Raw genomic sequence first — 23,069 nt, 5'->3', positions numbered from 1 at the left:
CTCCAAATGTTTCCTGGCAGTGCTCAGGTCACTAGTCCACACACAGTCAGTGATAATGTGGTGTGACCTCCACACTCCAGCTATGGACCTAGGAATGGGGTTGCAGTGGACTAGACGCGGAGAGCAGAAAGCAAGTGAAGAGTCAGGGTCCTGGTTTAGAGAGGTGGTCATGCAGGAGAGGAGAGCATGAAAATGGGTGAGAGAGAGGGCACAGCACCCCTTCAGGGGACAAGACAGACGTGCTGTTTGCTTTGCATATAGTCAGCTCATTTACTGATTGATACAGTTCATTTATAACAGTAGTTAAAAACATATATTTATTCTTCATCCCAGCCCTTTCTTTTGAGAGAAAGTAGTGTTAGCTGTTTACTGATACAGAATATGGCTGATTTGCCTCAGTGATGCTCAGCTGCAACAAGGTTGGGACCAGCTGAACAAAAACATTTATATAACTATTTCAAAAAACAACAGCACTGCTGCAAGACTTAGGCATGCAGCAGCGGTCCTCACTCAGCTGAGATACTGAAGAAGCCTGAGCTCTGAAATGGAGCAGTCAGCTGAAAGACAAGAGCTCACCCAGATCTACAACATCCCTTTCCCAGCATAATCAGTCTGGAGGCAGCAATACTTCTGTAAGGTCATTATCTCTTAACCAGCCGCTCATGCTCTGGGGGAATTTCAGATAATTTCCATGCCCTAGGGACTGTTGCAAGGTTGCTTTCCTGCTGATACTGCATAGGCTGTTGACCCGCTGTCAGGGAAAGCTGCAGCACTGCTTGGCCAAACAGCGCCTGGCGCCAGCATGGCTCCAGCATCATGTCGCACTAGCAGCAGTGACTTGGCTCCTCGTTCACAGCTGGCCAGGCCGGACAAGTTTAGAGGTGGAGCTCATCCACATTTTCCAGCAAAATACCTCACAGGGTACTTTGGAGTTATCTGTGCACCCACTCTGTTTCTCGCCAGTCCTGCCAATGCAGAGTTCAATACACAGGAGCAACGGGCTAACGTGTCCTTCAAAGTTTCAACCAGCAAGACTATTCCCATATAGACACCTTCTTTCAACACCAAGAGCTTTTGGTGATAGAGTTTTTTGTAGAGGACATTTTATCTGTGCCACAAAAAAAACAACAGATCAAACTTTCTGCAAGATATTGCCATTTCATCTCATACACTTCACTCAAGTATTGCTTCCCTTGGCAGATTGCAGGTTAATTGACTGTATATTATGATTTTGTAAAATGAGACCTGCATTAAGATAATATTAACAATCATTTTAATATACCTATTTTGATTAAAACATCTTAACACAAAATCTTGGATCTATCCTGTTTTCTTAGTTAAGTCATTTCTGGATCAAATTCTCCTTGACTTCACACAGAATTTATATTCTTACCTAGCAGTCACTCAGACCAGCAACTGACGACTTCACTGTAAAGATCTGCCAGTGAAAGGAGCCTAGGGTTTGGCCTACAAATAGCCACTTGTAGCTGAAAACAAATCCAGAAATAAACACTTGGGGGGGTGGTCAATCAATTCTTTCACCTCATAATTTTGTAGAGCTGTACTTTGGCATAGGTAGAAACCAATGTGTTAGTCACTTCTTATTAATTCATTGGTAATTTTGTGGACATTTCCCATAATGAATACTACAACCTCTACTTCTACAGTGACTATAGAAACGAGTCTTAAAATGTCAATCAAATTAACACATACAAAAAGATAAAGCTTATACAATATTTTAAGTCACAATTTGTTGTATGGTAAATTAATTTTTTAGAGAAAAAGGATTTTTTCTAAACAGAAAAGAAGATAATTACTTATGATTGGCTCTCTTTTAAACTAAAAAAATACAGCAATACAGTATTGACGAAGTTAACGCCTCCTATTTAGAAATAAAAGTCTAATTCTCTGAACATGCCATATGGACAGCTTCTGTTACCAAAAGAGTTTCATGCTCAAGACATTTGTAGGAGCAGTCACCAAATTTATTTTCTGCATTTAATGTCAAATTAGACTTTATTTTGCTCTCCTTACCCAAAATAAGTACCCTTCTCCCAAAGTAATCCTGTTGAAACTGTGTTGATGATAACTAGTAAGACAAATCAAGAAGTAACATCTTATTTATCCTGAGCAAAGCTACCAGGTTTTGGTCCCACAGTATCAGCATGATATACTTAATTTAGAATTGTAAGTTGATTTGTGTTATCAGTTAGGGGTCAGGAGGTCCTGACCACATCCGCTGGCACTTCTCTTTGCTTTCATACTCTCAGGCACACCTCACTACACCAATACTCATAGAATTTTTTTTATTATTATTATTGTTACAGTTGTTTCACAGAATATTCTACTAAAAAAAAATGGAAATTCTGGACAGTGCAAGCAGCGGGCTGCTAGGATGGTCCTGCAAGTCCTGCTAGTCTGGTATGGTACCCTGGTGTGTTCACCACATTCAGTGAGCCCATATATGATTATATGACACTATGGGAAAAAACAGAATCAGAGCAAATAAGTCAGTTATTTTTAAATACTGTTTATGGATTTGTCAGTGTTATTCCCATGTCCCCAGAACTCTCTGTGGAGTTCCCCATCACCCAAAATGGTTCCAAAAGCCTTTCAGGACCCTCTGATGCTGCTGAACATAGCTAGGAAACCTCTCAGATGTTTCTGCATTTTTGGCTGACAGAAAATATTCTCAGCTATTTTATCCCCATATTCCCAGGAACAAATGCCAGAAACTGAATATTCAAGACACAGAACAGAAGTTGTCCAATAACTGAATTTGAAGCCTTCCTGAGCAAAGAGGAAATAGACTGAATCAGCAGTCCACTGAGATGACTGAGAAAATTTGATGCCCTTTTAATGATATGTTCCATGCTGCTTTCACATGAAAATTAAACAACACTCCCTGTCTGCACAGCACTGACATCGTTGCCCTAGTCAGTATTTTTATAGCATATTTTTCCTTTAAAATGAAAAACTAAATACAATTCAATGAAGCTGAAAAATCAAAGTTCTTTCAATATGAAGTATCTCCTTTAATATTTGCCAAGCACTGGTGTTTTTCCCCGTGGGTTTCATTGGAGCTGAAATAAATATAGCCTCTTCTGTTCTTTTCTTGGTAGCTCTCCTTTATTGGCATGACAGAACTCTGGGAATAGGGGATCTCTTCATTCCTTCTGTCTGACTTTTGCCAGGTGCAATGTCCATGGAGGCAGAAAGTACTTTCACAGGGGAGTCATCCAAAAGCCTGCACTGCAAAGAACTCTGAGCCACAGCAAGCACAGCCCAGAATTATCCCCAGGCTCTGTTAATCCATTCAAACATTCCCTCTGCTGGATGCCTTTGAGGTAACAAAGCAGAAAGCACCAAGGGTTTTACAAAAAATTGCAGCAGTTCTTTTATATGTAAGTAAAACATTTAAAATATAATTAATTTAGAATTCACTGGGCATTCCCCATGAAGGTTTTACACTAATAGAAGAAATCAGTCTGTGCTTTATCATATGAGATCAGTTTTAGTATCATCCCTTTCTACATGAAGCCATGCAGATAAGGAGAAACTACTTGATGGCTGAAATCATCCAACACTTTTTATGGGGGGCAGGATTAAAAGATTAATTTAAGCGGCAAAGATCCTTGGCATCAGTGGAAGAAGGGGACATAACTGCGTCCCCTGATTCACACCTCATGCCTATTCTGGGGCCCATGTCTCAGCATCACTGATCTTCCCTTCTCAAACAGAACCAAAACAGCAGAACATGCTGAGGTGTTGCAGAGGACCCTACCCCCATCACACAGAATGAAAAAGAAGTTAGTCTGCCCAGTTTTTTCTTTCTTCCTCAAGCCACTGAGCATGCCTTTGCTTTTGTTTTGTGACAGGCTTATTGGCCCTTCAACACCCACGACTAAAGGCCTCTGAAGTTATCCCAATTTGAATATCTTTGCCCATTAAAATACCTGCTTAAGAAATAGATTTATTAATAGATTGCTTGCAAATTTGGGGTTATTCTTCAGATTCTCCCAAACACAGCACAGGCCAAACACTTTTATGCTCTAAGCTTTTATGTTGAAGCAGTTATCTTTGCAACCTGTCAATGTAAGCCATCTTTTTTAAACACATTGATAACATTATCTGCACTGTCTTAAGGAGGATCCCCTAGACCTATATTTTCATCAGAACAGACGTTTTTAAAGCTACCAGTTCAACGTTTGAGGAGGGAAGTACTAGACTGAAGTACTGAGATATGACTTTTAATCAGACCCTACCAACTCCAGTCACGACAGCAATCCACTGAAGGACTGGAATATTCCTAGGAAAATGCTGTCAGAAAGACATAGCAATTAATAGCTAAAATCCTTATTTATGCAGATCAAACTATATGTTCATAAGAGTCCCTTCTAGGCACAACATCTTTGGACCTACAGGTAGGGCAAAAAGGATTTAATTTCTAAATTTTCAATGAAAAGGAAAGGGGATGCGAAAATAAAAATGAAATACATTTATATTCCTGATAGAATTGCATAGACCCTGCTCTGCTAGTGGTCCCACAGTAGAGTGAGAATCATTACAGAAAAAGCTGCTGTCCAGTATGAACAAGAAGATCAATTCCAGTTCTTAGAAAGAAATAGAGTAACAAGTATCATAAAATACATAAAACTTACAAGGCAGACAGAAACTGCATTGGTCAAAATGTTCAAAATAATATTTAAATGTGTCTTCACCTAGGAACGAATTTTAAAATGTTTACATCTTTCTGAGGTGTTAAAGTACCAAATGTTTATTATTCATTTGCAATCTGCAAAGAGGAACAAGTTTATTCTGTTTTGAACCAATACAGGAGCAAAATTATGTGTTAGGAATATCTTACATGCTTGTCCTGGATCTGTGGAAAAAGAACATTTAATTCTTTTTTCAGATACTCATTCTAAGTCCTCACTTATAAAAGCCAAAGGTTAGTGACAGGAACAAATAATATAAATATTATTTTATGGGTTAACTCATTTCACTTCCTTTAATCACGATGATATGAGGCAGGTGTTACATGCTTTTTGAAAGGAAATGTATCATCAATAGTTTTAGCTGGGATGTGAATATATATGGTTATAAAAGGCATATTCAAAAAAACAACAAACAAGACAAACTACAAAATTTGAGGAATCCTCAAGAAAGCACATTATAAAACTGGATTTTTTTTTCTCTGTGATGGCTTAGCACAGGCAGAAGAACCTGGGCACATCCCTGTGTTCCCTCTAAGCAGTACTTTTGTGGATTATGTAACTCCTATGTCTAACATATTGATTACTAAGACAAATTCTGTCTTCGCACACATGATGAAGGAATATTCCCAGAGTAGCAAATCCACAGTTATCCAGCCACTGATCTCCCTGGCTGGGCTGTACAGTTGAATGATGACTCCATCCTCAGCAGTGTAAAGAATTGCAAAGGAAAGGCTCATCCTTCCTGAGTGAGTACTCCTGGCTCCTCAACACACCATTTCATCATTGCAAAACATGTGCTAAAATGATGATTAAAACTGTTAGCATGGACCGCCTGACTGGCAATAGGTGATCTGCTGTTATTGAGACTGTCAGTCACCGCTCTCAGAAGACTCCGGAGAAAACAGCAGGGTAAATATCACACACCCTTGGCAAGACTAAAAGGCAGCAAAATGCAACCTAGTCAAACTTATTCACATCATGCCATTTTCCACTCGGCATCCGTTAAGGTTGCCATTGCTGCTCAAAGATAATAGGAACGCTGCACCTAAGTATTAGCAAATCAGCTCTCTAGCATGCCTGGCCCCATGGCCCAGCAAAACATCAGCAGAGTTCCTATTTCATGGACAGTTTCAGAACTTCAGAGGTTTGTATCCATGGAAATAAAGCATGCAGAATCTAAGACGATGCATGCACAGTGAGCATGAGTAAATAAACATATTTAGAGTCAATCCATGCTGTCAACTACAATATAAACTCAAAAGACTAGATACTTATGAGACAGGATTGGAGGACCCAAGCCAAGCAGTCAGAAACTCGTCCAAAACTACTAAGCTACGCTCAAAACCAAATAGGAAGGGAATCCCTAATTTGAGGTTTCAAGACAAAATTTAAGGCAGAGGGAAAAAGTGGAAAGCTTCCTTTCCACTCCCTGGGCTCTTCGGCCATGCAGGGCCACTCTGCAAGTAACCTGGCGGAACTCAGGCTTGCTCTCAGGCAAGGAGCATGCTTCAGGAGCAGGGTTAGCTGGAAGTTTTGGCATTTGCTGGGTAGAAGTGACCTTACAACTGAAAGCTGCCGACACAGGTAGTGCTAGGCCTTGCATTTGCTGCCCCTCAGCGCAGTAAGTTTAGCGTTTATGCTCAGAGGCACACCCAGGTGTTCCCACAGCCTCTGACTTCCCACCCATGCACTTGTGGGAGCTGATGCACAAAACCCACTCAACCCACAGGGAGACACTCGGGCTTTTCCCCTTCCCTTCTCTCTAAGGCCACTTCGGCCTCTGCAAAGAGACACAGAAAAGAATCCTTAGCTTGACTATGTGCTTTGTCCAGTTACAAGTGCCAGTACAGGATGGAGGAAGGTAAAGAGTGACTGGATATTTCTACTTTAATTCAACCATCCCAAGGAAATGGATTTTTTTCGACATTGCACCTATTCAGATTAGAGGACTGTGATGCCATGAAAAGCACAGTCAGTCAAGAACTCACATGAGCAAATGAGGAAAAGGATAAAATTGTATTGTGAATAACCAATACTTAATCTCAGTCACTAGAAGAGAGAGGTAGAAAAAAATGCATTCCTGAAAATCAAACCAAGTTGTGTCTGAGTATTCTCATTATGTAATGTAAAAATTAATGAAATGCACTTTTTTTGTTCCGATTATGACATAGTGTAATTTAGAAACCCATTCAAAAGCTTTCAATCAAATAAAGATGGACATTTTCATGTGCAAGCAGCTTCCTTATCATAAAAAATTACACAAATCCCAAGAGAGTTCATCATGGAGTCAAATTGTTTTAATAGCCACTTGACTCAACAAAATAATTTCCAAACAGCCTCTTTGTTTTTCAGCTAATGGAAAAGAAAAGGGGGTATTTTATCTTTAGATTGTTACACTTCTTCTACAGTCCCATCACTGAAAACATTTTTAAAATGACATTTTCATTGGCCTGTCTTAAAGAAGAAATATTAATAATTCTGGGCCACTTTCACAGTGTTATTAAAGTTCTCTGATGCACAACCACTAGGGAGATAAGAAAGTCACGTCATCTGTTGTTTCTTATAACCCATCACAGTCTCTAGAAGCAGTCAAGCCAGCCAATCCAATTCATCTTGAAAACCATCAAAGTGCAAACATATTTTGACAAGCAAAGGGGTGGGATATTAGCATTAGCAGAACCAGAAGACACAATTTGATTCTGAGAGCTCCAGGAACCTGCAAAGCAATGGGAGCTTAGTGTCAAAGGCTGACTGACTGTGAATAAATCAACTCTGGGAAAAATCAGAATTTCTAGATTGCAAGTGACAGATGTCCCTCATGCTAGAATGACTTTCAGGCCACTTCATTTGAATTTTATTAGGAGAGGAGGAAAAACACAGTTACAGAGCAAAAGCAAAACACTTCAAGATTGTGTGTGGTGGGTTTTAAATTTGTTGCAAGTGTCAGGACTGCTCGTTTCATTCAGTTGGTCCAGAATAAAAATTAAAAGTAGCAGATAAAGAATAGACTCTCAATATATAAAAGGGGACAATGTACTTCTTGGATTTGAAAAAGCGCTATTTTTATACAGTTTCCAATGGTCAACAATCACAACAGGAAAGTGCTCTGCTGAAGCAATGGGTAAGCAGGCTTCCTCACCAGCTGCTCCACTCTGCACACGATGTCCCCACAGGCCTGGCTGAAAGTGGCTGCAAGTGGCCACCAACCAGAGAGGTCTCATCTTCACAGTTTCTAGTAAACAGTGGACCTTATGTCCACAGGATGCCACAGAAACCGACAGTATGAACTTCCCCTGGTTCAAGAGGTGCTAGAGAAAATTACAGAGGAGTGGTCCTGCGGGGGCTATCATCCTGGATGCCACTGCAAGAGGATGCACTTTCATTCTGGGAGAGCTAAAAGCTGGGGGGGTGTATTACAGAAAATAGCACTGCAGGCTTAAACTTTTTCTTATATTTTTCATTAAGCATTGTCTGTTCATCACTGTAAGAGTCAGCATGCTGGACTGGATAGACTTTTGATCTGATCATACGTGGCAAACATTTAGCTGAGTGACTGAAAGGAAATATTTGATCTAGAGATGATACTGCCTCATACCACAGAAGAAGGACTAGATTAATAACTTCATGGTTAAACAAAACAATGGAAATGAACAGGGGAAATTCCCACCAACTTCCACTGAATCAGCCTACATTTTCAAACGAACAGTTGTTTATTGTTTAGCATTCTTAAAAATCTGGCCATTTACTACATGCCTATCTATACACTTTAGAATCTAACTTTCTAGATACACTTTTTTAATCTTGGCTCTGGACTGTTTATTTTTATTTATTTATGCATTTATCTAAATCAGTACACTGGGACAAATTCCTGCGGGTGCAGTCTAGCTCATCTGCCACAAACCTCTCCTCCCCACTGACAACAGCTGAGGCGCTGGCTCAGATGGCCTGCACAATCAATAGAGCTATAAAAAGCTGACACTACCATTTTGCTGGATGTTTTATCATTACAGAGTTGGTGTTTCTTGAAAATCTGAATTATATGCGGTATTTGGAACTTCTTGCAATATAAAATTTTCAGAGGATTCTTTTAGTCAAATTACTTGTGTCATATTTTTTAAATGTTGTTGTATTATAATATAAATGTAAATTTTTTTCCTAATAAAAGGTATTTTAAATCCAAAATTATTGAACAAAACATTTTAACACAATAAAAGTAAATTTTGCCAAATTTGCCCTGAGAAGTTGTGATTTTAATAAAATGGCATATTCAAAGAGAATATATTCCACCGGAAAAATTCTGGCCAACTTCAGAAATGCAGTTTTAGGTGCCAACTTTATTCTTATTCAGGTTCTCTGAATTAAAGTGTTCGCAGGTCTAACAGTAAGTTAAAGGCCAGTGAGTATCCTTATAAAAACTGATTTATTTCCAAGGTGGAAAAGGGCTGTTAGTCTGAGCAGGAGAGCAGTAGTACAAAGAAAATACAGCTGCACAGTATCTGGCAGGGAACCAAATAATTTCTTTCATGATTCAACTTTCTTGCCAACTGCATGCCAAGGCGTGGTTTCAGACAGGCACCCACAAACCAGTGGTGGCAGAGCTCGTCCTGTCAATCTGTGCGCCAAAAGGACTGGGTCTGGATCGAGGCCCGGGGACACGGTGGGTCCCTGCGAGGGCGGCCCCTTCTCCTCTCGATCTGCTCAGCACTGATGGGACAGGACTGGCACATGTTCCCCAGGGCTCAGTATTGGGGCCGGTCCTGTTCAACATCTTTATTGATGATCTGGATCAGGGGATTGAGAGCACCCTCAGTAAGTTTGCAGATGACACCAAGTTGGGTGGAAGTGTCGATCTGCTGGAGTGTAGGAAGGCCCTAGAGGGACCTGGACAGGCTGGATCATTGGGCCAGGGCCAACTCTATGAGATTCAACAAGGCTCAGTGCCGGGTCCTGCACTTCAGTCACAACAACTCCATGCAACGCTACAGGCTTAGGGAAGAGTGGCTGGAGAGCTGCCTAGCAAAAAACGACCTGGGGGCGTTGGTTGACAGCCACCTGAACATGAGCCAGCAGTGTGCCCAGGTGGCCAAGAGGGCCAACGGCATCCTGGCTTGCATCAGGAATAGTGTGGCCAGCAGGACCAGGGAGGTGATCATCCCCCTGTACTCGGCACTGGTAAGACCACACCTCGAATACTGTGTTCAGTTTTGGGCCCCTCACTACAAGAAGGACATGGAGGTGATGGAGCGTGTCCAAAGAAGGGCAACGAAGCTGGTGAAGGGTCTAGAGCACAAGTCTTATGAGGACCAACTGAGGGAACTGGGGTTGTTTAGTCTGGAGAAGAGGAGGCTGAGGGGAGACCTTACTGCTTTCTACAACTACCTGAAAGGAGGTTGTAGCGAGGTGGGGGTCGGTCTCTTCTCCCAAGTAACAAATGATAGGATGAGTGGAAACGGCCTCAAGTTGCACCAGGGGAAGTTTAGGTTGGATATTAGGAAAAACTTCTTCACCAAAAGGGTAGTCAGGCACTGGAACAGGCTGCCCAGGGAAGTGGTTGAGTCCCCATCCCTGGAGGTATTTAAAAGATGGGTAGACATGGTGCTTGAGGACATGGTTTAGTGGTGGACTTGGCAGTGTTAGGTTAACGGTTGGACTTGATGATCTTAAGGGTCTTTTCCAACCTTAATGATTCTATGGTTCTATGATTCTGTGATTCTATGAGGAGGATGTAACCCAGGAGAGGAAAATCAAGATTCAGTCCTTGTCTTCCCATACAGCCAAAAACTGAAGCAGCTCCAGCCGCCTTGCTATACTGTCAAGGAGGCAAGTATTTACATCATGTCACAGACAGCCTTGTTCATTAGTATAGTCAAAAATTACTGTACTCAGGAAGTACCTATCAGGAGTTTCCAGCCCTTGTCTGGTCAAGAAATGGTGGGAGGGCTGCCCACCTGCACTCATGCTACATGCGCACCTGACTGCTGGGTTATCATCAGCTGCATTTTGTCTTGTTCTCTGCAAAAAATAGAGAAAAAGTGAAAAATTCCTATGATGCACTTTCAACGAAAACTTGAAATGTGGCCTTGGTGGCAACTAAAAGAAAGATTTGTGCAAGGTCTCACCCTTAAGGTGAGGGGGAAGTTACCGGGCTGCTTGAGAAAGGCAGTCACTGAAGCAGCAGAATCAGGTAATATCCATTGGGGAGCTCTGTGAAAACAAATAGCATGTACAAAGAGACATGGTAAAATACGGTCTGCCTTACAAACAATGGTGACTCCCAGAGATGAGGAACTGACTTCTATTAGAAAAGCAAGAAAGTGGAAGTCCTGCACAAGTTCAGATGGGAGACAGCAATGTTGATACCACAGATGTCTAAGTAGTGCTCACAAGTAAAACACTGAAACAGTCATGTCAACACACTTTCTGCACAGGTGAGAGAGTCAGGGAGAGACTTGGCTGCAAACACCCCATCTGCTTTGAGCAGACACCTGGAGGTGCTGCCAGGGAGGGAGTAGTGGTGCTTCCCAGACAGCCGCTTGGCCAGGAGGACCCATCACCGAGGACTGTGGGGTGCCTAAAGGAAGGCAGCTCCTACCCCTCTGCATGGCACTGTGCAACCATCAGCTCCCTTGCATGCCAGCACTGTCATGGAAAGGAAACCTCAGTGGATGGGCTTGACTGGGGCTTTAGACCACTCCAGCAGGCAAGTTCAGACCCAGTCCTCTCAATTTAAATTATATCTTATTCCATATGTGACTCCACTAACTTTCATTGAACTCTTGTGGAGTACAGTTGTATTAACCATGTGTAAAGCTATAAGCAATTAATCCCAAATGGTTAATTGCCACAGTAAATGTATTTTTGATTGTTGCAATAAATAATTGCTCCCAGAGAGAGAGGTGTAGAATGAGTTTCCTTAGAGAGGTGAAACAGCAATGTTTGTGATCTTGTTATTTAGGGACAATACCCAAAATTTGGAAAATCTGATTGCATGCAAGTGAAGCTCTCCAGTTAAACACAAAAAAAAAACCCTCCATAAAAATTAGTGTGAAATGTGAAAAACAACAGAATGTTTGTACAAGAAGTAGAGCAACAGGGCCCTAATACTCCCTTCAGCATCTGCGTAGTACCATACTATAAACAACAAACAATAACAAGAATTTAGCTGCGTGGGAAAACTGGAAACCTGAGTCTGATCACATTCAGCTTTTACACATCTAAAGAGCTGTATGTATACTTGGAAACCTGATCTAAAGACAGTCATAATTGTTCATGTAGACAATTCTGAATGTGCAGAATAATCAAGGAAAAAAACCCAAAGCATCAGTGTGGATAACCTGATCACTGCAGAAAATAAAATGGAAGTACAGAAGGAGGGAGGGAAGAAAGGATGGAAGTAAACCACCACATCCTGTCTTATTCTGGATTAGTTTGTACTACTTGGTTCTTATTCTCCACAGACTTACAAGTGTATTTAGTTACAAACTTACAAGTTCAGGTAAAGTCAGTGAGACTGCTAACCTAATAAATTTATACAATTGCTCACTGTTTTGTGGAATAAATGCTTGCATTGTCCACATGTGTCCATTGCATAATGGAGACTGAAATATCAGCCAAGCAAACATCAAAACATTAGAATTATGACCCAAGAGTATGGATGGTGTTGAAAATTGGGATTAAAGCTATAGAGTCCATGTTCTTCAGGTGGGGAGTTCTTTTTCCTGTTTGGTCCCTACAACAATGGAATCCTGGAAATGCTCCAAGGAACAGCTGGTGCCATATCAAATTGACAGAACTTTGCCGAGATATTGGTGCATTGATGCATGAGGCTGTGCTTCTGCAAAGGCGTACATACATCTCCGCAGGAAGTGCTACCTATCACCCAAACCTCACAGGCCTTACATCAGAAATTAAGATAGTGTTATAAAGCCAAGTCATTTATTCCAGTGATTCAAATCATAGTAAATCGAAGCGCACAAATGAGCCTTTGCATAAATGGCACAAGCGCTAAGCACCCTGAAAGTCAGGACAGGGGTTTTTTTTAATTTGCTTCTGGGTGCTGAGTTAGGGAAAGGTCATGATTTGTCGCTTACTTTTATCTGAACACAGAGCTGGTGTCAGGACTAAAGGAAAACTGTTTTGTTGTTCTGTCTATCTCACTGCAGGCCTGAAAAAATATCTAACTTATGTATTCAAATGAAGACAAAAGTGTTTTGAAGAGCAGCTGAAAGGTCCCCTGTTCATCACAAAGCCTTTGAAAACATTTTTTATTTCTTGAGGAACGACTGAGACATCTGAACAGCTTCAAAACTGCAGCAGAGTTGTCTGGGTCACATCCCTTCAACTGCCATTTAAAGTAACCAAGTCCGAAAACTGCTGAGGTTATTGCAGAGTCAGAATTTTCTAAAAAAAAAGATAAATAGCTATAAGTGGGATTCAATTCCAGTATGAACTGAATAGAGGTGTGTGACAGAGAAATAGGGAAATACCTAAGTCAGTAACTGCCGACTTTTAAGCGGGGTCATGCTTACAGCCACTGATCTACCTGCCCAACATTCAACTTCCAAACAAGTGTTGGCAAATCGAAAAGAATTCCAAAATGAGCTACATGAGTGACATGAGCTCTGGGAAAGTAATACAGCATGCAGTTCCCAAGGCTCAGTCTACTTTTTTTATCCAGGAGATATTAAAGACTTGAGCACAACATAACAGCATTGCCATGTCACTTCTCTCAAAATCTATGTAAGCAAGACAACCACAACCTCTGAATCTGTGCAACCTTTCATTTTGGAAAAAAAGGGAATATCTAGCAAAATGCATCACACGTTGAGCTTTGTTTAACTACGCACAAAGCTTCATTTAACTACTCACAAACAGAAACTTTTGGAAAGTGCTTATAAAATGGGTGAGTCAGAAGAAAATACCTCTTCAGCTAAATTGACATTCTCAAATTAACTCCCATGCCTGCAGCACAACATTTACCTCAGGCCCCCTGCACCTCACCATCACCCTTTTTCATTTACACCTTACTGTTGAAGACACAATTTTTCTCCTAACTGCTGGCAGACAAAGGATTTCCTTTACTGCCATTCCCTTTTACCTGCTTCTCAAGAAAATCTGAATTGCTACTACAGTGCTAGTGCTGACACTTGTTGTTCAGGGTCTGACTCTACACATGACTTTAAGACACATAGGGTCACTCTCCCTGGGTGACCGCTGATTCGATTCGGTACCCACCTGTAATGACACCTGGTACAAACCACAGCAATGATGCAAGGATGCACTCAGAGCTGCACAGCTTGGTGGTACAGAACAAGCTTTTGAAATGAGAGTTGCTTCCCAAACTGACTGCTAAAACCTGCCTCCAGCAAGCTCCACTCCCTGCCACCTCTCCTATCAGCAGGCCATAAGTGTACGAAACCTGCCCTGGTAAGAGAACGTTTTTTTTTTGTTTAACTGGTAATTAGATAGCAAACAAAGTTTTAAAGGCTGCTCTCCCCTCCCCCGCCCCCGCCAAAACCTTCTTCCTCTTCAGAGTGATTTCCAGCAGATCCGCAAGCAGCAGAAGATGGTCGAAGGGCTGTGACTCTGTCCCAGGGCAGGGGAAGGTGCCTGAGAGGATTGGGCAGGCTCCGAGAGAGGAAGGAGCACAGCACAAGCCTCTATCAAAGGATAAACAATTGTGCCGAAAGGTAGCTCAGAGCCAACACCTCCAAACCTTCCACACATTTCCTTTTCATAATTAAAGGCTAGGGTGACTTTGAAGACAGATTCTGAAAAATAAACTCCCTTTTGGTGTTAAATAGGTTGAATTACATCAATTCATACAAAATGAGAAGCACTAGTTTGCTTCTCTTGGGGGAACATGTTGTTTCCAGGGGAAAATGCAGCAGAAACATGTTTATTGGTGCCAAAGAGCAGAGCCAAAGAGGAGCTGGAAACATTGCTGCTGTCAGAAGTGGCTGTATTTTGAAAAGAACCCAGAACTCGATATGCAGCTACCACAGGAGTCTTTCTGAAACTCTGGCCCAGTGTAGGCAGCAAAACAGAGGTCGAGTTTCTCAAGCTATATCCAGACTACCTAAACTGTAAATGCGGCACACATAGGCAGAACTTAGGTGTCTAAGTATCCAGTGTGATTGAGATTGATTGTTCTTGGGTGCTATCTCTTAAAACCCCTGAAAAACAGTAATTCATTCACTTAGGGCAGCAGTATTTCTAAGGCACCCATGCATAAGCTTTCAGTGTAAGCATTAAGTAGAAGTAATTTGGTGCATACAGCTGGAACCCAACTTCACACCAAAAATCTTTCCCATAATTCAAGGATATTCAGTAAGACAAACTCCATTCAGCCTTTGGAGAGGTCTGCTCTAGAAGACGTGTTCTCAACTAACTCACCCAGGATGGGCTGAACTCAACATAGGGCTCACTAGTTAAGGTAGCTCTCTCCTAAAACACTGAGGAAAGGGGCAGTGTAGGAGGACAAGTGCCTATTTAAATGACTGGAAAGCATTAAAACTGGCATAAATTATACTTGGTACCACTTACAGCTCTGGTTCCCTTGAGTGCAGGGTGAGAGATAAGAAGAAACACAGAGGAAAGCAGCATTTCAAAATAGGGAAGTAGGATATAATAAAGTGGCAGTGAGAACCCTGCAGTGAGAGTGTTTCAGAAAACGTACTGAAAGCTATTCCCTAGTAAATGGCTTAATAACTATTATTGTTATCATAATATAGCTGGAGTGAAATTAAGGATTAGATATGGGCATTTTCTAAAATTCCTCACCGTTTTGATTTAAACTGCACTATTCAAATCCACAGCACAGAATTTTCTGTATGGCAATGTCACGATTTGCTACAACATCACAGGCAAAGCTTATAAATAATTTAGGAAAATATTAACTTGGCTGGGGAATACCACTTAGCCCCTGTTTGCAAGGCGTAAGTGAGCCTTCCAGAGTACACAGGACTTGAGCTGCTTCTCTCTGAATAAATAATCCTCTCCCATCGCACACATACACATACATCCCCTTCCAAATTAATGTTCTTACCTTATCTTTATTTTCAGAGCCAGAATCCTCAAGTTTGGTCCGAATGACAAAGGGCGTAGATAATCTCAGGAGAACTCGTTCAAATGTGGCACTGATTTTAGGAGAAACTATGTCGAAGCAGTCTTGGAATTTCAGAGTTTTATGAGTGTCACATCTGAGCTGCTTCCTAAGACCTTCTCCAAGCTGGAGAACCAGCATGTTTGGATCAAACATCAGGTGAAAGGGGAAAGCTCTGCAGAAGGTGTTGATGCTAATCCTCAGGTCTAAAGGGGACTGGGAAGTTCCCGGTGGAAGTGCTTTTGTGATATTTGCATTTTCATGTTCTTTGATAAGGAAAGTCAGACAGCTGCAGTTACCTGGGTTCGTCCCCTCTGAACACAACTTATCATTAGCGACCTGTTCTACTTCCACGTCCAAGCGGTAAATCTTCTTTGCTGCTGCCTTTATCATTCCCATCATTGCAAATCCCACAATCTGATGTGGGTGAAAGTAATGAAGCATGAGATTGCCTTCAGGGAGCTCTTTGCATAGGAAAGAAGGGGATTCCAGGGTGGCCTGTCTTCCAAATGAAGTTCTAATGTGCTCCAGCAAAGCATCAAAGCCATTGAAGAAGTCTTGAAGGGTCCCACCTACAGCTCGAAGAACTCTTTCATTCTCATCAAAGCAGATATTGAAGAATTCCTCCCCAAACTTTTCTTGCATTTCCTCAAACTTCAAACCTATAGGACAATGAGACACTGATATCAACAACATAGTATTGCTACTGTGTCACATTTTCCCTTTGTTCTCTATTTGCCCAGTATTTTTCCAGGTCAGTGAGAGCGGCTTTTTCACTGCATACCTACCCATGGAACTTCTGTTTTCTCTGGTGGTTGCAAATAACCCTAGAAGCCATTTTTGCCTGTCATTTTAAGTCCTCATGCTTTCAGCTCACTGTCCCAACCAGCTACTTGTGGGATTTACACTTGCCTGTCTCCCCTTCCCTGCTGGAAGCCAGAACACATGATAATTTCCCTGACTTTTGCATGTCACATGCAGTCCGCTGTGTGAATGCACCCAGCCATGGCTGCATCCCTTCCATTGCTGACCTAGACACAAACGAGGCTTCTGCTTTTATAGCCCCTCTGTTCACTGCCTCTGCGAGGGATCCAGCTCTTACCAGCTTGAAGAATAAGCTGCTAGGGCCTTTGGCTTTCGGTAAGCAAGGTAAAGCCCTGCAGTCAGATGACACTTCAGTAGCTGGGGCAGGAGGGCTGTGGGTTTTGGGATTTTTTTTTCAGACAAAATACTTCTCTCATTATAGCTATTGGGCACTGACAGAAGATACAAAGGAATAATTACTTCTTTTTTGTTGCCTGCAAAGGAGAGCAAAGGCTTTCTATTTTAGGCTTCTACACTCACCCATCTTTAAAAAAAAACCCTGCCTCTTAGAGCAATCTAAACTGCTAGTAGATGGGATGGCTCTGTGATATCTCACAACGTCACTTCAAGTTTCCATCACAGAAATTCAAAAGGTTTTGATTTACAGAGGTGATAAGGCTGGTGTTGCTGAAGGGATGAAAAAATATCAGTGACAGAAGTCCCTGGATACAAATGTTTATCAAATCCTACTCCAGTTTGTTATTTACCATTTTAAGGATAATCTAGAAAAAATAATTTTGAGATGGTTATTAAACATTTTCCTCTGTCTTATTTTAGGGAAGACATGCTCTGTTAAATCTCATCTGTATATATTCCCTGTATCACATAGAGTTACAAAATTTATCAGATATGTTTGTATTGTTCTAAGCTGTAATAGAAGAAAAAGAAGTATGAATTAGCTCTATGCGAATTAAAAATATCCAGCAAGAGTTTTCAAAGGATTAATATAGGAATTGACAACATAGTTCCTCCAGTGTATTGAATACATCAAATTTCAGTGAAACAGTCAAACACCTTAAAATTTATCTTGAATTCTAACAGAAATGAAGGGCAGTTACTTATTTCCTAAGGGCACTACAGGCTCTTTATTTTAATATGTATTCAGCATGCTTCATAACATTGATAAGATCCCAGTGGATCACCAAACTTCTCATTGTTTGTTTAAATTGCTTGTAGGCTTTTAAATTTGGAAGAAGAGTGTGATTAGTGACCTTCAAGCCCAAGAGGTGTAACAGGGGACAGAAGAAGTCATTCATCTGTTGTTTGCAGACAATAACCTTTGATCATCTCAAGGCAGCGTCTGAACTGCCTATGCACACAGGCAAAGTTATAACAATCAACATTCACAAGGGATCTGAGCGTTCCACAGCTCTGCAAACTACCTGCAACAATAGTTTTGTTTGGACCTTCGATATGATTAATAGCAGATTAAAATGCATAAAATTGCATATATAAACAGGACAACATGACAACATGACCAAGCATATTTTATGAAAGAAGTAATAGTAATAATTCGGGAAAGTTCATTCAAATGCCATTACTCATAATCAAATTTGGTCACTAAACTAGGTTATTACAAAAATATTCTCAGGATCTTTTATGACCACAGATGGTCAGATCTGCGGCTAAGCCAAAAGAAAGTACCTCTGGTACACAATGCCCCCTAATATCCTCACTCAGAGGACAGTGTGCCAATTCCTGACTCATTACCACTACGTCTGCATAACTAGTATTGCAATCTCGTCCATAAAAGTACTCACTATAACCCAAAAAGAATTAAATTCCAAATTTGGGGGGAGGGTGAGCGAGCAGCTGTGTGGTGCTTAGTTGCCAACTGGGGTTAAACCACGACACCCGTACCAATAACATTGACATAACTGGATATTAATAGCAAGGAGCTAAGAAATTATCATATTCGTATGTATACACAAACACATATGCATACTTTCAAATCTCATTGTTCTATAGAGTGAACTGTGAATAGCTTTAGAAGTCTGTGTGTAAAAGCGAGCAGTCTAGCAGGGGCACCCAAGGCTGTAAGACTGCAGAGGCCCTGAAACTGTGGGAACAGGACGGTATCAGAAACCCCTGGGACCTTCGTGCAAATGACCAAATACTGTTACAGAACTATGTAACATCCCGCGAAGCTGCCCAAAACGATAGCACAGGTGGGCTGTCTTTAAAGTATAAAATTACAGTAAAACAGTCAGTTGCCCTGCTGCCACAAACTGAAAATAGGATATGCAGAACTGATCACTCATGTACTTTACTGCTATATACGTAAGCCTTGCCTCATTATCGTTACCGGGAGTTGTATCTTAGTATTCGGCCTAAGGTTTTGCTGATTGTCTTTGGTTGGTCTTTTCCGCCCTGGAGCACTGGCTGTTCAATCTGGACACAATGTACTGACTCCATGAAACATGAATTATACTATGAAATTCAGGTCAAGGACCTGGCTCGAGGATGTGCCACTACTTTTAAAAACATTTTAGCTTTGAATTGAGTTACACACAGTACCAGCAGAAAATTAGATTAGCTCAGAATAGAAAAATGGATATGCCCAAGCTCAACCAAACTGCTGGTCTGTCTTAGTCAGGAATCTTCTCCCTAATAATAGGCACTATGAGATACTGAGAAAATTAACCAAAGTCAGACAACCTCCTAAAACAAACAAGTGTATCAGGGAAGTTTCTTCCTAAGCCTCACCAATAAGAGGTCAATTTTTGCTTGAAGCATGATGGTTTTTCTTTAAATCAAAAATCTTTATTTAAATCCCTATTATACAAATATTTTTTTCTGTATTCCTACAAAGCTCGTGGCTTCAGTGATGTATCTGCATGAAGTTGCAAAAAACACTTAATCTGTATTTTTACTGACTTATACCTGCCTCTCCTATTGAAACAAATGATGAACAGAAGCACACACTTAGCTAACATTAACTCTCTATATATTTCATCAAAACCTTTTCATTTACTACCGTATAAGCGATCCCAATTTTTTTAATATCTTCTGTGGAGTTTCTCCCTACCCCTTCTTCTATACATACTGATATGTTTAGCTTTCAAGAGACAATAGAAATGACCATCATCATCACAGGGAGAGAAAATGTCAAACTGCATCAGATCGCTATTCAGCTGCTCTGAGACCTTGTCTCAGCAGTGACTGGATCAGATGCTACAGAAAAACTGTAAAATCTGATGGAAAATCATGAAAAAACATGGTTTTGAGGAAGCTCCTCCCTAACTGCTACAGTAGATGTTTGGCTTATTTACTGAAATGGACAGAACTACCACATCGGGAGATAGTTTTATTACATATAGAAAAACCTGCTTAAAAAACTACCCAGAACTCATTCTCTCTATAGTGCATACTTTACTACATTTGGAGACTTCCACGGTTAATTATTATCCTTAAATATTACATTTGGTATGATTTCCAATTCCAACGTATTCAGTGTTTCCTTTGTTTTTTCTTTTATTTTGAGAAAAGACAAATAAAATCATCAAAATATTCTTCTTTATAACCTTCAGGTTATACATATGCATAAACAGTCTAATCTTTTCAAACTCGTCTCACATTAAATTCTTTCTCTACATCTTAATTTTGTTTTCATTTTGATTTTGCAGTGGAATAATTCGAACTGAAGATGGCACTGAAAATGTGAGTCAACTTCTGTTCATCAAAATCAATGATTTGCTATTCCTTTCTGAAAAGCTGGCATTTCCATTCTTTCTTTTGCACTATGGACCTCTAATCAAAATTGTCATTCAGCTGCCCAGAAAAAAACTAGTATTTGAGATCTGTATGCTCGCCCAGCACTCCCAAATGCAGAGGCCACTGCGATCCCATATTGCCTCATGGATGACTGCGACAACCATAGACATAGCTTCCTAATGGGCACTAGCTTGCAATCGGTAAGTAGGAAAAAGTCTTCCTGAGTTTCACCAAGACACTTCACTGAACAGCTGTGATACAAAATAAACAAAAATTCATCCCAGCACTCTCTACTGTGGCCCAAGTGAAGTCATTTGTTATTTTGAGCTTCTGCTATTTACCAACCTTCTACTAATATACTGAATGAAATTCTAAAAATTTATCAGTCTAAATTTACTTTCCTCTTGGAAAGTGCTCTACTGTGTTCCTACTACTTAATCCACTTCTTCAAGAGTACAAATCACATGTCTTAACTCTACTAAGTTTTTTTCCTGAGTAGTTTCTTTTTGTTGCTTTTTGTTGCTTTTTCTTACAATGCCATTTTTATTCCAGCCCATACTGGAGAGAAATTAAATATGCACATTGTAGAAGGAAATTGAGGCAAAGCAACCGTAGAACGACAGTATTGCTCTGGGCCCCCATTACGAAGCACTTTGGGATCTATGACAAAAGTACTATATAAGGTCTATCATTATCCTTTGAAAATGTGTCTCAAAGACATTTAGAGAAGATATTCTATACTTGTGAGCCAGATCCAAAATTACCAAAGTCTTTAAGCATAGGCTCAAAGCACAAATTAAGTATTTCACTGAACATGAGCAGAAATTGATGACTTCATCCTGTAATAACATGCTAGTAAAAGGTCCTTCTTCATTTTCTTTTCAGCAGTTCCTGTAAACTGCGAACCTACTACAAAACGTCAAGGAACTAATACAGTATTTCTAAGTATTTTGTACATTACTAAGTGGAGAAATTAGATGGGAATCTTTTCCCATGAAGAAAATCACAAATCATAGGCTCTTCAGAAACAACTAGAAGATGAATGATGTGATAAAAACGTCAAAGCAATCCATTAACTTGCAGAGCATGCAGAAGCAGTTACAAGCCATCCAGTTCCTCCTTAAAGTAAACCATGGAGACAATGGTTGCAGAGTGGCCAGCATCTGACTCCTTTGGCATAGAAAAATACCTTTTTTTCTGGGATACCCATTAAGAATCTGTAAATGTCAAATATTAAGGGGATAGGACAATTCAATATGCAATTCCAGAACTCATACTGTGGACAGAAGCAGAATTTGCCACCTTCAATTATAGCAAATACTTCCTCAGTGTTTTTGGATTAGCAGACTTTTGGTGTGAGTAAGACCTTTTGCTTAAACAGTCTTTTGGACAGAAAGCCAGGTGGCAGCTCAGAATTCCAAAGCATAATTTAAGGTAGGAAAAGCAATGTTTATTCTCTCAATAATAAAGGTTTTGATGTGTACAGGCTGAATGTACATTAGATGAAACATCTGGCTTGTAAGTGAGCCTAGTACAGGATCTAATTACTGTATAAAGGACTTTGATCTTACTTCATTATGATGGTGAATTTATATCATTCTGGGAATCCAGATGATATTTTTATATTACCATTTTTAGCAGTTTTTATATAAATACAATAACACCATTTCATGCCTTTACATATGGTTTTGACACAATTGTAAAATTTTTACTACACTTCTCTTACAGTGCCATACGGGGCCTGCATATCTTTCAAGATTTAATAAAATAAAAATAAGAATTATTGTTAAAAAGAATTCCTCACACTTGTTCACCTATAATACTTGGTTTATCCAATTTTATTGAGGCATATTTTTTCCTTGTTAAAGCGAGGGTCTCCTCTGACAAATGATGCTTAGAAATACCATTGCAATTACTGCCTCTTGGTGAGGACCTGATCACCTGCGTTCAGCATACGTGTGAAAGATTCAGCTCCAAACTACTGACAGAGGAAGGTCAGCTGAGCTATTCAGAACAGGCACTGTTCTTTTTTTCCCCCATATAGCGCTTAGAGTAGCAGCCAGTTCTGCAGGCAAAGCCAAGCTGTCTGAAGCAAGACTATCATCATTTTGTGTCTCCCATCACATCTTGGAAACCTCACTTCTTAGATTTGCACAGGGTTTATTAAACGAAAACTGCAATCACTAGGTTGGTGATTCCTAAAAAGAAGGCAGATCCACTTAATTTCATCTTAACTCTAGAGATCAAACAGCAATAAGAACAGAGTTTTTTAATTTGCTTTTCCATTAAAATAAGCATGTATGTCTTTGAATTGACATAGGGAGCAGAACTTCACTTCTTGGAAAGAATAAAATTGTAATGAAATCTAAAACCATTTCCCACTAAATGCAAAATCATCTCTCATAATTCCTCCCATATAAAGGGCTCAATTTGGCTGACTAGATATAGAACTCTTATGCTACTTGAGTCCTCATAAGGCATCCAAGACATCTACAAAAGAGCTAACAGATAGTTACATCCGCCAGGATATGGGACTTAAGGGAGACCTACACATTTTTGAAGGTTTGACAGAGGCCACACGAGGTACCCCACAGCACCTAAAATAATGGCAAACACCTACATTTAGTCAATGAATCATGCCCAGAATGTCTTCTACTTTACAGATAGAA

General features: G+C 40.4%; 1 protein-coding gene across 1 annotated transcript in view; it reads right to left on the bottom strand.

The window, feature by feature from the left end:
• GUCY1A2 (guanylate cyclase 1 soluble subunit alpha 2) overlaps positions 1-23,069 on the bottom strand; it is a 178,782-nt gene that overhangs the window by 129,156 nt on the left and 26,557 nt on the right. Inside the window, exon 4 of the mRNA XM_087756955.1 lies at positions 15,766-16,484. Coding sequence (XP_087613081.1) covers positions 15,766-16,484 — 719 coding nt within the window. The remainder of the gene's footprint in view (positions 1-15,765; positions 16,485-23,069) is intronic.

The sequence above is a fragment of the Nipponia nippon genome, unplaced genomic scaffold, assembly GCF_047370975.1.
Source record: "Nipponia nippon isolate SJK-2023a ecotype South Korea unplaced genomic scaffold, ASM4737097v1 scaffold_2, whole genome shotgun sequence".
Lineage (NCBI taxonomy): Eukaryota > Metazoa > Chordata > Aves > Pelecaniformes > Threskiornithidae > Nipponia > Nipponia nippon.
Note: the sequence above shows the minus strand (reverse complement) of the source record. Positions and strands in the feature narration are given on the sequence as shown.